This window comes from Opisthocomus hoazin, chromosome 4 (genome assembly GCF_030867145.1).
Source record: "Opisthocomus hoazin isolate bOpiHoa1 chromosome 4, bOpiHoa1.hap1, whole genome shotgun sequence".
NCBI classification, from domain to species: domain Eukaryota; kingdom Metazoa; phylum Chordata; class Aves; order Opisthocomiformes; family Opisthocomidae; genus Opisthocomus; species Opisthocomus hoazin.
In genome coordinates, this window is record NC_134417.1 from 14,863,572 (window position 1) to 14,881,208 (window position 17,637).

General features: G+C 40.1%; 1 protein-coding gene across 5 annotated transcripts in view; it reads left to right on the top strand.

The window, feature by feature from the left end:
• Positions 1-17,637, top strand: part of ATP13A3 (ATPase 13A3) — a 61,775-nt gene that overhangs the window by 24,776 nt on the left and 19,362 nt on the right. For all 5 annotated transcript variants that reach the window (XM_075418065.1, XM_075418066.1, XM_075418064.1 and 2 more), the window contains 11 exons: positions 2,604-2,684; positions 7,617-7,686; positions 8,276-8,410; positions 9,207-9,279; positions 10,037-10,168; positions 11,206-11,385; positions 14,293-14,450; positions 15,121-15,309; positions 16,235-16,296; positions 16,882-17,032; positions 17,495-17,611. In XM_075418065.1, the coding sequence (XP_075274180.1) occupies positions 2,604-2,684; positions 7,617-7,686; positions 8,276-8,410; positions 9,207-9,279; positions 10,037-10,168; positions 11,206-11,385; positions 14,293-14,450; positions 15,121-15,309; positions 16,235-16,296; positions 16,882-17,032; positions 17,495-17,611 (1,348 nt within the window). The remainder of the gene's footprint in view (positions 1-2,603; positions 2,685-7,616; positions 7,687-8,275; positions 8,411-9,206; positions 9,280-10,036; positions 10,169-11,205; positions 11,386-14,292; positions 14,451-15,120; positions 15,310-16,234; positions 16,297-16,881; positions 17,033-17,494; positions 17,612-17,637) is intronic.

Sequence of the window (17,637 nt, forward strand, 5' to 3'; positions counted from 1 at the left end):
ATGTCTCGGTTCATATGTAAATAATTAAAAGCTGCTTATGCACTATTTTTTTTTATATCAATCCACCCATGAATTACAGTGGTGCTGGTAGTGACGCGCTTGTGATTTTGCATCACAGGGTCCCGTTTTCATGCCTATAGTGTTGCTAATTTAAACTATTCAAAGGGATTATTTCCCACAGATGGCATTAAAAAAACTGAAAGCTATACTTATATGCTAAGAACAGGTATGGGAAAAAAATCATATGACTCCATGTGTTTATAAAAAAATGTTGTTCCTTAACATTAAAGCAGGGACTTGAAACTTAGCATTTGTTGGCTGTTTGACTGTGCCTTTTGATGTTCTTGTGATAACTCGGCCACTCTATAAGCCCCGGAAAAATCTCAGATATGCCTGAGAAGTTATGTGAGCATTTATTCAATCACATTCTTGCTGATATGCCAAACTTTCATTTGTTTGATGTATTAGCAACGACTGAGCCTGACCACTTGTTCAGTCAGGTACTGTAGCTGAGCTGGACACCCGTATTTAGCAATTGGATAATAAAGAGGAGAAACAGCCGGTTCTGAGAAGTACCCAATACTGGCAGAGTCCTAAGTCACTTTTGCACAAGGTTAAATAAGAGCGAGAGTTTGTGATAACTTCTGTTGAAAGTGAATTAGGTATGGTTGCACAGTGAAGTACTAGATGCCACCTGCGAAATAATAGCGGAACTTGTGAATGGTAAATATTGTGAGAAGAAGTCTTAAAATTTGTCCTTCATCAGATACTTTTTCTTAATCTGCTCTTCATTTGATGTAAAAACCAAAAATTTGTGTTACTTGATAACACACTACAGAATCAAGTTAATACTAGTAAAGAGATGGTTTGTGAGACTGAGGGCCTTATAGTAAAACCCATAAGGCAAGCAACACAGTTGTGGTTGTGATCTAAACACAGCACTGCATCATGAAGATAATTATGCAAGTATCCAGAGACAGAATAGTTTGATCACATAATTAAAGACTTCACACAATACAGAGGAAGGCAAATTAAGATTTCTTGGGCAACTAATTCGGTTATGAGAGCTTGAGTTTCATGTCATTGTTCTTCTTATAATAACGTAATATTAAGATGACTGTTTTAAACACAGGAAGTGCAAGTGTAATTGTTCTTCAACTAAAGCAGACTTGGTCACATAGCCAAAAAGGATGCAACTTTGACCTTGTCTGTCTGTTTTGTTTTAGCTAGTGTCGATTGAATCTCTGAGTGAGTTGATGAGTGCTTTATTTAATAAACTGTCTGCACACAGGGATTTCTTTTAAATGCCCTGGGAATTCAATATTGTAACAGTATTGTAAAAAGCAGATGACATGGTGCTAGAAGATTTATCTTTGCATGGACTTTACGCACATAGGTATGCATACTTGCATATGAAGCATTTTGTTTTAGGGACCCTGCTTAAACCCACTGTTACATGCATTTTTGTGCAGAAAAAGAAAAATTGAGTCATTTGGGATAGAATGGGAGGAAAGGCACAGTGATTAACAGAGGATGGTATATTTATTCACCTAAAAATTGTAATACTGAAATCCTGGAACTGGAATAATTTTAAGAAAACCTTGTAAACCTGTGACCAGATTAACACATTAACATTCTAACATTCTGTTCCTCTAAGAGAAGTTAGTGGAAACATGGTCCTAGCCTTTGCAATAGTGAGGATGTTTAAAACTTTCCCTGTATTATAGGGAATGGAAATAATTTTTACTATATATGCACAATAAAGAGTTTTTTTTTCTTCACTGGGACAACTGAGTCCTTTTTAGTAGGTAATAGATATCCAATATAAAAAAGACTTCTGTTGAGTAGTGCTGATTTTGTCCTGTCATCTGTGAAAGCCTTTTGGAAGGTAATGATATTCTTGTGCATCCAAAGTGTGTCCACTAGGAAATGCCTGGATATTGGGCATGATATGTCTGATTTACTGAGTGTGGTAGCTGAAATGATCCCACAGCTGTGAACATGATGTTTCAGGTGTGCTTGCTTATCTGCAGATCTTCCAGATTACAGCATTTGCTTTCACAGCATGTCGATAAGTCCAGTGATAAGGAAGTACTTCAAATGTAGACTGTGCTTTACCTAGTCAGGAACAAAATGTTGATAGCAAAATACTGCAAGATAGCTTCAGGATAGATTTGATGAATTGGTTAATAATTGTTTTGAAAATGCTTCCATTACTACTTAGAGACAAATAAATATTATTTGAAGAAATATTAATCCATATTGATTTCATGTAACATTTTATAAAACTGGCTCACTTTTTCTTTTTAGAGGCCTTTGAATACTAGTTATGTTGGTATTTTATGTAATTTTAAGTGTATCTCCCTTTTGATTGAAATAGATAGGACTATCCTCCAGAGTAAGACCTGTCAACAGAAATGCTTTGAATGTTTCATTGGTGTCTGCAGTTGTGACAAAAATAGCTATAAAAACATTAGTCCATAGACTTTGTTCTTTCATAATACAGGGTAACTCTTGGCAAAGACCTAGCTCTCTTGAGTTACTGAATACTTCATTTTAAACATCGTTTCTTAAATAACTCATTGACTTTTTCCTTTCCTTAGAGGTCTAGATGAATCTATATTCTGTTCTTCAATTCACAACGAACACAGCACCGGACTGACAAAGGAAATGCATGATTATAGGTAATATTACAGTACTTGAGGGAAGAATTGTTTTTGTGCTGTTACCTGTGCTCGAAGTGTTAACAAAACTAGAAGACAATTGAATAGTTAGTGTTTACAGACAGGCTCTTTAACAGCCTTCTTTGAAGGCAGTGTGGTGTATGAAATTCTTGTTTTTCTTGCCTATGTGCTGAGTAGGAACTACACTCTAATACTGTCTTGACTTACTTTTCTCAAACTGCACTGACTATGGGAACTGGAACTCTTGTTTAAAGTAATTCAGAATATTTCTGAAATTGTATTTACTACTTAACATTTTGAAATCAAGTGAGTGTGCAAAAAGAATAATAAGCAGTTACATTTTCAACTACGGTGGCAGGTATACGGTGAAATTTGGCAGCTGATGTAAAAGAAAGTGCTTTTTTTTCCACATAATTCACCTTAAAGTGACATGAATGTTACCATAGCATACTGTCGTTGTTGAAGAGTGTGTATCGGTTCAGAGGCAAATAGGCTAATTCCCAGTGGAAAAGTCCGTTAAGAGTTCTTTATCTGGGAAGATGCTCCTTTGTCTCAAGCTGCAGATTGTTGAAGGCTTGAAGGGAACACTGGCAGATCACTACTGCTTCTTGTTTTCTTTCCCATCCTTGGCTAGTCGTGAGTGTGAGAGGGTATAGTGTGTTAGATGGCTACTAAGGCATATTGGATGACAGGAAGCAACAAGCCTGGCCTAAACTGTAACTAATTTCTTATTTTAGGATGATCAGGCTGAAATTTCTCAGGTCTCAGGACTTTCTTTAATTTTAAAAGCTTAGTTAGTATCACAGCTGTGTCCCGTAGCTTGCATGGATCTCTCTGGTTGGGTCTAAATGCATTCCCCACTGTTTCTTTGAATTCTGGTTGGCAAGAAATAACTGGGGGAAAAAAATTTAATTTTTTAATGTGCTCTTTTAGACTAGTGGTGTAAATATGCCTGTCAAGGGACACAGCTAAAGTGCATAGGCAGAGAAGAACTTAGTCTAGAAAAAACCTTTAAAATGTAATTTTAAGGGTACATAGTTCAGGGATTTCTTACTTCTCAAATATGAACAGAAAGCTGGAATATATATTGTGAAAATTTAGATATGTACATAATTGTTGTTCTAATTTATTGATATACTACTCATACTGGAATAGTTTGGGTTCAGTTGCATTCCTGGCTGTTTTTTTGCAAATGAGGCCTGCTTAGAGTTTAAAATATGGAAGCATCTTCTTTCTCATCATTCCATTTTCTGTCAGTTTGTGTCTTTTCCTACAATAAAAACCTTTTCCTCAAGAACGTGCTTTAAGGGCTTCTTCATACCAGTGTCATTTAATCAGCTTAGGCCCCACCAGAGGTTAGTTTCTTGCCCTTCCCTTCATCATTTGCCTTTCTTCATGCTAAGAATAAAACTAAGGGAACTAACAGAACCGTGAAAACAGTGTCTTACTGCAGGGTAAGAGTTAACACTTGTTTGAGCTTAAGTTGATGAGAACCCTGTATGTTTAATAACGTTGGACCTATACAGCGTTTATGGGGAAATCTTATTATGAAAGAACCTGAAAATTAAATTACAGTTTAAAATGAAGTATAATTGTCTTTGTATTGGAACATATCACTGGATAAATGTTTTCTGATAAACACCTTTTGAAACAATATGATAAATAAAAGGGGCCACAGATTAACTAATATTTTGTTCTTTCTCGTATTAATGCAACTACTTTGAAATGAGCAGGGAACAGCACTGAAAGGGGCAGGAAAACTCACCTGGTTAACAGGTGGCTCAGGGACTGGTGCCATCAGTCAAATTTTGGCTGCTTTGATCATGGGGAGGTGTACACAGCACCGGGCCTGCTGGCGACAGGTGGAACTCGGCTATCTCAAAGGGGAAAAAGAATTCTTGGCCACGAGCTGGCGGGGCTCATTGAGAGGGCTTTAAACTAGGTTCAAAGGGGGAAGGGGATATTGCCCAGCTCACTAGGGATGAGCCTAGTCTTGGAGTGCCAAGGCCAGGGGTGAGATTGACAGCCCAGCTCAAGTGTGTTTACACCAATGCACGTAGCATGGGCAATAAACAGGAGGAGCTGGAAGCCATTATACAGCAGGACGGCTATGACTTGGTCGCCATCACAGAAATGTGGTGGGACAACTCACATGACTGGCATGCTGTCATGGATGGCTACAGACTCTTTAGGAAGGACAGACCAACAAGGAGAGGTGGGGGAGTTGCTCTATATGTGAGGGAGCAACTGGAATGCATTGAGCTTGGCCTGGGGGCAAATGAGGAACAAGTTGAAAGCTTGTGGGTTAGAATTAAGGGACAGGCTCATAAGGGTGACATTACAGTGGGTGTGTACTACAGGCCACCTGACCAGGAGGAGGAAGTTGATGAGGCCTTCTACAGGCAGCTGCAAGCAGCCTCACAGTCACAGGCCCTGGTTCTCATGGGGGACTTCAACCACCCTGACATCAGCTGGGAAGACCATACAGCTAGGCAGGCGCAATCCAGGAGGTTCCTACAGAGCATCGATGATAACTTTCTGATGCAAGTGGTGGAGGAACCAACAAGGAAAGGCGCGCTGCTGGACCTTGTATTAACAAACAAGGAGGGACTGGTGGAGGATGTGAAGGTTGGAGGTAGACTCGGCTGCAGTGACCATGAAATGGTTGGGTTCAGGTTCCTGTGTGGAGGAAGCAGGGCGATAAGCAGGATCAAAACCCTGGACCTCAGGAGGGCTGACTTTGCCCTCTTCAAGGAGCTACTGGGAGGAATCCCGTGGGCCAGGACTCTTGAAGGCAGGGGGGTCCATGAGTGCTGATCGCTCTTTAAACAACACTTCTTCCATGCACAGGAGCAATGCATCCCCCTGAGAAAGAAATCTAGCAAAGGAGGCAGGAGACCTGCATGGTTAAACAAGGAGCTTCTAGCGGAGATCAGGCAGAAGAGAAAGGTCCATGGAATGTGGAAAGAGGGGCAGGCCACTTGGGAAGAGTACAGAAACGTGGTGAGAGCATGCAGGGATGTGACGAGGAAGGCCAAGGCTCACCTGGAATTGAAGCTGGCAAGGGATGTCAAAAACAACAAGAAGGGCGTCTTCAGCTACATCAGCAGCAAAAGGAAGGCTAGGGACAACGTGGGGCCGCTGCTGAATGAGGCGGGTGTCCTGGTGACGGAGGATGCGGTGAAGGCAGAGCTACTGAATGCCTTCTTTGCTTCAGTCTTCAGTGCTAAGACTGGCCCTCAGGAATCCCAGGCCCCGGAGGTAAGAGAAGAAGCCTACAAAGAGGACGACTTTCCCTTAGTCGAGGAGGACTGTGTGAGGGATCGCTTAAGTGATCTGGATGTCCACAAATCCATGGGCCCCGATGGAATGCACCCACGAGTGCTGAGGGAGCTGGCGGATGTCATTGCTGAGCCACTCTCCATCATCTTTGAGAGGTCCTGGAGGACAGGAGAGGTGCCCGAGGACTGGAGAAAGGCCAATGTCACTCCAATCTTCAAAAAGGGCAAGAAGGAGGACCCAGGGAACTACAGGCTGGTCAGCCTCACCTCCATCCTGGGAAAGGTGATGGAGCAGCTTATCCTGGAGGCCATCATGAAGCAAGTGGAAGAAAAGGAGGTTATCAGGTGTAGTCAGCATGGATTCACCAAGGGGTAATCATGCCTGACCAATCTGATAGCTTTGTACAATGACATGACTGGCTGGGTAGACGAAGGGAAGAGCCGTGGATGTTGTCTACCTAGACTTCAGCAAGGCTTTTGACACAGTCTCCCATGATATCGTCCTAGGGAAGCTGAGGAAGTGTGGGCTGGATGAGTGGTCGGTGAAGTGGATAGAGAACTGGCTGAATGGCAGAACTCAGAGGGTTGTCATCAGTGGCGCTGAGTCTAGTTGGAGGCTGGTAACAAGTGGTGTCCCCCAGGGGTCAGTACTGGGCCCAGTCTTGTTTAACTTCTTCATCAAGGACCTGGATGAAGAGTTAGAATGTACCCTCAGCAAGTTTGCCGATGACACCAAACTGGGAGGTGTGGTAGATACACCAGAAGGCTGTGCTGCCATTCAGCGTGACCTGGATAGGCTGGAAAGCTGGGCAGAGAGGAACCTGATGAGGTTCAACAAGGGCAAGTGCAGGGTCCTGCACCTGGGGAGGAACAACCCCATGCACCAGTACAGGCTTGGGGCAGACCTGCTGGAGAGCAGCTCTGCTGAGAGGGACCTGGGTGTCCTGGTGGACGACAGGTTAACCATGAGCCAGCAGTGTGCCCTGGCTGCCAAGAAAGCCAATGGGATCCTGGGGTGCATCAAGAAGAGTGTGGCCAGCAGGACGAGGGAGGTTCTCCTTCCCCTCTACGCTGCCCTAGTGAGGCCTCATCTAGAGTACTGTGTCCAGTTCTGGGCTCCCCAGTTCAAGAAAGATGAAGAGCTACTGGAGAGAGTCCAGCGGAGGGCTACAAGGATGATGAGGGGACTGGAACATCTCCCCTACGAGGAGAGGTTGAGGGAACTGGGCTTGTTCAGCCTGAAGAAGAGAAGGCTGCGAGGGGACCTTATAAATTCTTACAAATATCTGAAGGGTGGGTGTCAGGAGGATGGGGCCAAGCTCTTTTCAGTGGTGCCCAGTGACAGGACAAGTAGCAATGGGCACAAACTGAGGCACAGGAAGTTCTGTCTGAACATGAGGAAGAAATTCCTCACTCTGAGGGTGACGGAGTACTGGAACAGGCTGCCCAGGGAGGTTGTGGAGTCTCCTTCTCTGGAGATATTCAAGCCCCGCCTGGACAAGGTCCTGTGCAGCCTGCTGTAGGTGACCCTGCTTCGGCAGGGGATTTCGACTGGATGACCCACAGAGGTCCCTTCCAACCCCTACTATTCTGTGATTCTGTGATTTCTAATTAAAAAATTAACTTTTGATATTTTTCTTTTTTTATGCAGAAAAGCATTCTATGGAGTAAATGAAATTGCTGTGAAAGTGCCTTCCATTTTTAAGCTTCTGATTAAGGAGGTAAGATCTTCTCTTTAACAAAAAATAAAAAAGTATGTCATTAAAAGTTACTGTAAGTACAGTGACTATTGGATTGGTCTTCAGATAATAATGTAAAACAGAAACATTCCCTCAGAGCCCAACACTGTAAAGCAAAATGATACGGACCTTTATTTTTGAGCTCTCCAGACTGAAGAGGCATTAGCTGTAAGCTCCTCAGTTTACAACCTGACACCTTAGCAAAGACATTAGAAAATGTGTCAGAATTCTTTGGGAGGATATGCATCTTATTAATTTTTTTAATTAATTTCAAACATAAAATGATTGTGTTCTCTGTTATCAGCCCAGGGATTATGCATTAGAACATACGCATAAAATCAAATGTGGTCTTGTGTATTAGTATTCGTGTAATAGTTTAGTGAGAACTGTGCTTCTGAGGGGTTGAGGAATTGGTGAAAAATAGGGATCATTTTGGCAAAACAGACAAAATTACTGTGTAAAGAACTGGAAGGTTTATCTCCTCCGTGGAGGAGGAGGATAATTCTGACTCTTCTAATGGTGAATGCATGTGACGTTTTGGTGTAACTGTAATGTTCCGTCATTCTTCTAGGTTCTCAACCCTTTTTACATATTTCAGTTGTTCAGTGTGGTATTGTGGATCATTGATGAATATCACTACTATGCATTAGCAATTGTGATCATGTCTGTAATATCCATTGTTAGCTCACTCTACACCATTAGAAAGGTAAGTTCAAAGAAAACTTGCATCTTTTCAGCGTTTTACTGATTGGTTTATTGTGATGTGAAATTACCTACAAATGCTGAAGAATTTTTCAGAGGTATATGGGTGGAATATTGTTATGGGCTTTCCCTCTTTGAGCTGAAAGAAGTTGGATTTACAGTTCTCTGCGAGACCCTTCTCTGCTAACTTTCCATTGCTGTTGGGTCAGTAGGTTGACCTCACAGAAACACTGCTTCACTTAAAGAAAACCCAGACACGGGTTTATGTATCAAGGTGTATTGGCAGTAGTGATTCCATCTTGCATTGTTTGCTTTGGTTTGAGAAGTCCAATGGAATTGAGCACCAGGCACATGTGTGGTTTGTAAAATAGGTGGTGCATTTTTCTCTGTAGACTTAGCTGTAGCTGCTGGAAATTAAAGCAGTAATTATCCTTAAATTGCAGTCTCTGAATTCAGACCAGACACAAAAATACCCCAGTCTTACCTTAATCCAAGTTCATACAACTACTGCAGTTTTTACTTATGTATGTTAATGACCAAATGTTCTTATAACATTTGGTGCGGCAGTGGAAATTTGCTTCCAGAACTGTGTTAAAAGGAATGTGTACAGATTGATGCACTCAAACTTTATTTGCCCAGAAGTTTCCTAAACTGCGTTCAAGAGAATGTTTGGAGTAACATTTTGTTGTAAAAGAATGTTAGTAAAGAGTCTCATCACCTCTACTTTTAGAGGGAGGATGCACATTCAGGATAAGACAAGCTGTGCTTTTAAATAATGTACTGTTTTCTCCCCTTTGCAGCAATATGTGATGTTACATGACATGGTAGCAGCTCACAGCATCGTCAGAGTTTCTGTCTGGAGAGGAAACCAAGGTAAATTTCACAGATAGTTTGGAAGGTTGAGTTTAAATTGTTCATTAAGTGTGAATGTGAAGTTGGTGTGCATCTGTTCTTTGATCAGCGCTAAATGCTTGTGTTTCTTAGCAAAATTGCGTGGGAAGGGGAGAAGTTGCGAAGTGAAGTGTAGATGGGGTAATCATCTGTTCAGGACTATCCTTCTAGACAGTATTTTTAGCGAGTATCAGGTTTGTTTTAGATTAGGTGCTTGTCCTATTCCTGTTCCTCATGGTCTACCACTCCACATATGTAACTGCCGTTGGTGTTTCTTTCTTAGCTTAAATAAGCGCATGCATTGGGTTTCTGTTACAGTTTATTACCCAGCAGGGGCTGCAAATTGATTTCTGGACTTTTTGCTCGTTTGGATACCATAGTAGTTGAAGGTGGATATGTTGTGGTGTGTGATACTGTTTTGTAAGACACGCATTTGTGTTGGACTTGTGTCTTTATACTGAAGTTATACTGTAGTTAATTGCTAATACCTTTTGTACAAACTTGATTCCTTTCAATTTTTATGATGAACTATATCCATGTGCTCTAGAATTTAATCTGTGATGGAATTTGGTTTATCAATGTTTTTTTCTATATCGTTTCAAAAACTTTTCAGAATGCCATGAATAAAATGAAGTTTAATCTTAATTGTCACCACCTGGATCTTGGCCATGAGGATCTTTATCAGGTTTTGTAGGTGGTGGCTGTTTTCAGGTAACCTTCTTTGTGTTTTAACACTCAGAAATAGAAGAAATCCTTTCCACTGACCTTGTGCCTGGAGATATCGTGTTGATTCCATCTAATGGGACAATTATGCCCTGTGATGCAGTACTTCTCAGTGGTACATGCATTGTAAATGAAAGTATGTTAACAGGTAAGCTAAACTTGATACAGTTTTGCATGGTTAAATGTGTTACTTTATACCTGTGCGCGTGCTTAACTTGCAGTGTGTTCTAGCACAAGTGGATATGTTTATTTTGCTTGAAGTGTGTATGTTCTTGCAATTACATACGCTCTTAAGTACTTATGTATTTGTGTTCTGCTTATCTGCAACAGCTACCTGGTACTGCCTGGTAACTCCAAAAATGAGGGATGGTTTCTTGTTGAAAACCTTTCCGATACTTTGTCTTCCTGCCTCTTGACTTGGTGTTCTCAGTACAGATTGAGTTCTGCAGTGTGTTTCTTCAGAAAATGTTTGCCCAAACTTTTTAACAGCTTCCAAGAATGAAGGTAGTGGGTAGAAAGTTCTGCTGTGTTTAAAACCAGAAATTATCTCAAGTTGTACCTGCATACTCAGAAACCAGGGACCTGATGTATTTGAAGGACACTTCCAGTGAAAAGGATGGACTTTTTGTTATCCTTGGGATAATGTGTCCAAACTGGCAGCGTTTAGAAAGTTGTAGTTCAGAGATTGTGTGTTTTAGCATGTTCAATTCTTTGAATATACTTGAGCCTCTTGCTGCTGCTAGCAACTGCTAATAATGGATTGCAGCCCTAGCTTGAGTGTACTCAGGCACCAAAGGAGTTCAGAGTAATTTTCTTCAGCTTCTAGTTTTTCTGAGTGAAGATGAGGTGACGCCTTGCAGCAGGAGAAGGAAGCTTGTCCTGTTTTCTTCCAATGAACTGTATTTTACACATATCTGATTTGAAGTAAGAGACACAAAAGCCATGTTGGTGAATAAAAAATAGAGTTAAACAGGATCTGGATAAGGAATCTGGAGAGCTGAAGGAATCTGGTGAGCTGAGGTTGATAGGTGAGAGACTACCTGATAATGTCATGGAAGGAAGATGACTTCTTCCATAAGTCATCTTCTGTGCGGAAATGAGATTGTGTTGTTGTGGTTGAAGTTGTGAAGGAAAAAAATGTCTATTCTTATTTGCTCTTGCTTAGAGACTCATTTTCTATTTAAGGTGAAAGTGTTCCTGTCACGAAGATTAGTCTGCCAAATCCTTCAGAATATCCAAAAGCAATGGGAGATGAAATATACAGTCCAGAAGTGCATAAACGGCATACTTTGTTCTGTGGAACCAATGTCATTCAAACCCGTTTTTATACTGGGGAGTTGGTCAAAGCTCTAGTAGTGAGAACAGGTATCAATTTTTGAGTTTATCACTTGTTAACATACTTCTCACTTTTGTAGGTGTATGTCAACTGATGCTTCGGAGTATTGTGTTGGATGTTGCTAAGCTTGGGTAAATCAGTATAGCCCAAATAATTTGATAGATGTCTTACAACAATAATAAAACTCGATAATGGCTTGGAAAGTATCTGTTGGCAAGCCAGAAAGTGAATCAGTCTTTAGCATGAATTTAAAACCCATCTGAATGCATTTTCAGGCCCTTTAGATCTCTCTTATGGTGCGTTGGTTGAACTACGTATGCGTCTTTGAAAAGGTTTGGCATACCATCGGATTGGGTGGATAGTGGGGATCTGTTTAGTGGAGTCATTAGCAATGTCAAATGCTTTTCTTGGCCCATAGTTTTGTTAAAGCGTGTAACATTTGCTTAAAAAATGTGTTTGATCTAGCCCTTTCTACAGAAGTGCTTATTCATACTAATATTTTAGAGGTTTGGTTTTAGATAATACAGACGTTCTATTTAAAAAAAAAATAATTGCACACACTAAAGTAGTTGTGGGATTCTGCTTTCCAAAGATGATCTTAAGAAAAACGCTACAAAATAGGTGAATGTAAGATGTAATCCAAACTACAATAGAATTGGATAGAATAAATTTGACTGTATAGACTAGAATACTACTTAAAGCAAGTTAAGTAACTTCATGCTAATTAGACTCTTCTTTTTTTGGAATCTTCTCTTCACCTTGTTTTAGTCTGTTCTAGCAGTAAATGTTCTGATTTTTTGTATTAAATTCATTAATGCCTTTCTAGAGGCTTTTATTAGTTGTCTTTTCAAAGAAAAATAGTTCTTTTCCATTGACTGCATCTCCCCTTTAATAATATCCATCTCAACTTCTTTAATTTCTTAAATAAGAAATTTTATATGCCCAGCCTGACATGTATTTACTGATAGGTGGTCCAAAACAGGAACAGAAATGAACTGCTGAAGACTTAGTTCTTCTACTCTGCAGGAAGGTTAATAATATTCTTGAAAGTCTGAAACCGTGATCTGGAACTCTGACAAGAAGAACTGTAATTGCTTCCAAGACACTGAGTCTTACTGCCCTGACATCTGAAGTAATATTTTTAATCTGCTCTTTGCCCGTGACAGGCCAGAGTTAGCTCCTGTATTGTAAACGGGATGAGTGTAGCTCTGTGGACCTTGTTCAGATTTTACCTATGGACAAGTATGCTTTTCCTGCTGTGGCTATATAGAGAGGAGGAAAGGGATATAAAATCCTTTCTGTTCTCCTGTCTGATTTACAGGGACAGCTTTTAGCCAAGTAGGGAATTTCCCACTCTGCAGAACTGGGTAGATGTCATAGCGCTTGTAGCTTCTTGCTCCCGAGATGTCTGATAGCAAGAACTAAACTCATTCTCACCTGGTGAGATACAGTAAAAATCTATTTATCTGAGAAAGGGGGATGCCAGGAAGTGGAAGATGCTAAAAAAAATCGGTCCTTAAAAGAATTCTAGGAGAGCAGAACTCCCTATGGTTTTTTCCAAAGATGTGTAGTCTTAGTCTTGTCTTAAACCAGGATGTAGGGTTGATCTGCTGGGACTGTACTTGCAGTACTCTTCAGAGTTAAGCTTTTAACATGGAATGTTTGATATTACAGCTGAAATGTACATAAAATACGGATGAACTAAGCGTATTCATTTTATTTGCTCCTGAAACTCCGTTCATGGATGTGCTAGTCTGTTGCCATTGTGGCCTTTATTATAATTCTAAAGAATTCAAAACTGGTAATTTTTTTTGAGAACAGAAATGTTCACTGCAGCTGTTTGTATGTCCAGTGTGTTCTCAAGACACCACATGAGGTTTTCATTTAATGTTCTACCCTGGTGTGTCCTAGCCTTACATGGCTACAGAACATTCTGCAAAACCACTAAAAAAATCAAAAGTAGTTCTGATTTTTTTTGGACTGTTGTGTCGAATTACAAAGCATTCATGACTAAATACTCCAGCACATACTGACGTGTTGAACTTCTCTGAACAGGCCCGTGGTTTGTATTCTGCAGTAGTCAAAGCCAGGAGGCTTCATGCCTTCTTCCTCTTGTGATGAACTCACCCTCTTTAAGACTGATGCAATGGCTGCTATATCAGCGTGGGGGGCTTAGCCTTTGCTGTGGTGGCTTGCAGATTGAGAAGCTGTCAAGGAGCTGTCGCTACTGCCCGCAGACCTGGCGTAGATATTGAGGTTGTAGAAAGAGATTTTGAAGTCGAAGCAGATACAGAATGTTTGAGGCATAGAAAATTAGGCACTGGTGTTCGCCTCTTCATATGTTGAGGCAAAGGTGCAAGGAGGATCTCAGGATATCTGTTTGCTGTCTGGCTCTAAGATCCTTAGAAGTCTCGTCTCCTACTTTAGGTGTCAAAATGTGGTCAAGAGCTGGGTTTCCCCAAAAGATGACTCTCTGCGCTGCAGTTTTTTTCTGAATTTTTCTTTCTGGCTGTCAAGGGAGCTTACAGAGGCTTGCCATGTAAGTGCTGAAGGTTGGACTGTATGAACAAGTTCATCTTCTTTTTGCAAGGACTGGCTTAGACAACTAATAAATATACCACCTAGCTGTGCGCTGTGAGGGACAACATACAACACAACAAACTCTTCCAGGCCAACTGTTTGTTTACTGCTGCTGTAGGAGAGGGGTTCATTTGCATCAGCTGCATGTCCTTGCCAGAAGAGAGAAGCCCTTACTGTGATGTGCACGTACATTTTTGAAGCACCTGAATTACAATATTGCAAAACATCTGTTACTGTATGTTGAGAAACAGTCTTAATGAAATGAGTAGCTTAAGGGGTTCATTGAGGTTTTTAACATATTTGGATAGCTTTGCTCTTATTTATACTTTTAATAACTTACTCCTTTTTATTTCTAGGCTTTAGTACTGCTAAAGGACAGCTTGTTCGTTCCATACTATATCCAAAGCCAACTGATTTTAAACTGTACAGAGATGCCTATTTGTTTCTCTTGTCTCTGGTGGTGGTGGCAGGCATTGGGTTTCTTTACACTGTTGTCAATAGCATCTTAAATGAGGTATGTTTCCATTTCTGGTCAAGAACTGCCTTATTTTAGAAAAGGTTGATCATGATTTCCAACCAACTTCAGATGATGAGAAACAATTAGATTTTAAGTGAAAATTTCTTTGCTTTATTTTGTATCAATGGAATGAGAAAGACAAGCTTACTGAGAACAAAATTCAGCAGAGAAGCAGAATATGAATATATTACAGTGAAAACTGAGTTTACCTCAATTTCTACTGACCCAATTACTAGACTTTTATCTTTATTATATGTAAGATTACCATCTGACAGATATCCAGTTGGAAGAAATAGAATGTAGCACATCTAAAGCACGTTACAGGCAAAAAATCCTTACCAAGAAATTGAGAACTTGAAACCTGATAGCTAATTTTTTCCCCCCTCCAAAAAATTTTGCATTATTCAGTTATTGTTTTAGAGTAATATATTTGCAGGGGAAAAAGTCAAAATTTGAAGTTGTGGGTTGTGGCTAGTTTAGGACTGAATTGTCATAGTTGCTGATGATGGGTGAAGATTGTGCTAGGTTTCTGGGCAATCCAGAATGTGCTGTACTGGGGAAAGCAATGTGTGGATTTTGCTTTTCGTAACGGTGATGTAATGCTTCAGTGGGATAGTAGATCTCTAAGTAGTGAGTTCTTGTTCATTAACTCTGATCTTTATTGCAGGTTCCAGCTCATACCATCATCATCGAGTCTCTTGACATTATCACTATCACGGTGCCTCCAGCGCTCCCTGCTGCCATGACTGCTGGCATCGTTTATGCGCAAAGAAGGTTGAAAAAAATTGGCATCTTCTGCATCAGCCCACAAAGGATAAATATTTGTGGCCAGCTGAATCTTGTGTGTTTTGATAAGGTCGGGTGGATTTTCAAAGTTTGTGTTGCCACCTGGAGAGGCATTTTATTATAAATGGGAATGTGTATAGTCTGGCAGCTACAGGAAAATTTATTACTTTTGTATAAGTTAGATCATTTTTGTCCTGTTAGCTTCCAGGTGTTCAGTGTTTGCTACCTGTTAACTCAGTCTGCTCTAAAAAGTTGTTATAATACAGAGCTGCTTTCTTATCTCAAGACTCCCAGGTCCTAACTTACTGCTGGCACCCCAGAAATGTGAGAGTTGGGGTCTGTTAAGATTTTTATTTAGTACACAGGCTTCTGGAAAATTGAAGTGCGTGGTCAGACTTGTTTCTCATTTTCATTTATTTCAATGAAAAGCCAAACCAGCATATTTTGTTATTATTCCTTAACAGAAAAATGAGTGAAAGACAGTAACACCACTAGTCAGAATCCTTTGCTTTTAGCTAATTCTTAGATAAGATTTATTTTCATCCTTAGATTTTTATCTAAAATCTTCAGTACTCATACTAAACTTATTATTTCCCTTTTAAATATATTCCAGTTACTGTTTTAGCTATGTCAGAAAGTAGTACTCGGGGTTTTAATACCTGTTTTCTGTTGCCCCCAACCCCTGAATATAGAGATGTTGAGCTGTCACCTTTGGATTTTAAAAGTCTGTTTCGTTTGTCCTGTCCCCAAGGAGGGGCATGATTGCTCTGAATGGTTTTTTAAGTTAATTAACATAGTTGGAACTTAGTTACTAGCAAAGCGCAAGGGAGATACTATTTTTCCTCTCTTGAAGTCTTGATTTTTAAATGAAAACAAAATAAAATATATTCTTCAGGTGTAATTTGGTTAATTAGCTGTTAATTTTTGCTTTACCTGAGGATAACTTGTTTCTGAAGGATTTTTCTTCTTACCATGCCCCTTGGTTTATTTTGCAGACTGGCACACTTACTGAGGATGGCTTGGATCTTTGGGGAATTCAACGGGTGGAAAATGCTCGGTAAGGATAAGCTCAGAGCTGTTTAAACACAACCAGTTATCGTATGTGCTAACAGCTTCAGCAGAATAGAATAATCAGTGTGAGCTCACGTGTTTGCATTTCTGTAATGAGCTGTAAGAGTGCAACTGAAAATAAGTTTTAGGTGTAACAAAAGTTAGAACTCTCTAACAAGGCTGACATGGAATTTAGTTTGTTGAAGTCTGAGACCGCTTTAGGTTCATACTGCAGAAATGATGCAGTTAAAGTATAGGATGTTTCCTTAATCCTGTCCTCCTAAGTGATGACATTTTGGGCAGCTAAAATGATTTAGCTTGGCTAATTGAGTTAAGCTCAAAGTGATAAGGGGCGTCTGTATGAGGAATCAAACTAGACAGTGAATTAACACAAAGTTTTTGAAGGAGGCAGAAGTTGTGACTGTTTCTGAAGGTTCCAGCCCATAGTCTTAATCTGTCTTCTGTGATGTGTGAAAATACAAGTGAAGAGACTTGGGCAGTCAATTTTCTTCTGTTAATCTAAACAAACGTTTTGAATTGGCTCATAATAAATAATTACAGTGCTAAGTATATTGCTGCTTCATTGTTTTAGTTTCCTTTTGCCGGAAGAGAGGGCTTGCAGTGAGAACTTGCTGAAGTCTGAGTTTGTTGCTTGCATGGCAACTTGTCATTCCCTTACCAAAATTGAAGGGGTGCTCTCTGGGGATCCACTTGATCTGAAGATGTTTGAAGCAATAGGATGGGTAAGTATCTGCTTGTTTCAAGAGAAGCAATGTTTTCAAGATCAGTAATCTGAAATTTCCTATGCGGGTACATACAAGACAAGCCATCATATGCTCTTTCAAGCTGTAACTGTAAAATGGTGGGCTTTTGATAATGCATGTGTGTCAAAGGAAGTCTTAATATAAAAATGTTCCTAAAATGTGTTCTGTGCAACAATTGATGGAACTGAAAGAATCTGAAGAGCTAACTTACTGCTTTCTGAGGTTGTGTGAGGCAAGGTTTCAATGCATGTAATAAACATGTAAAATAGCTAAGTGGCTCTTAACTGCTAAAGTAAGACACTTAATTCTCACAGGAAATCTTGTTTAGAAAGATTGTTGCACCTTGGGCTGATTTCCAAGCCTGTTTTTTTTTCTGAAAATTGCATTAAGAGAAAATCAAAGTTAATGAATGTATAAGTTAGCTGATTATTTTTAACACAGATTTTAGAAGAAGCAACTGAAGAGGAAACAGCCCTACATAATCAAATCATGCCAACAGTGGTTCGACCTTCAAAACAACTTTTCCCAGAATCCAAGCAAGCAACAGATCAAGAAATGGTATCAAAATTCAAAGCAATTCTTTG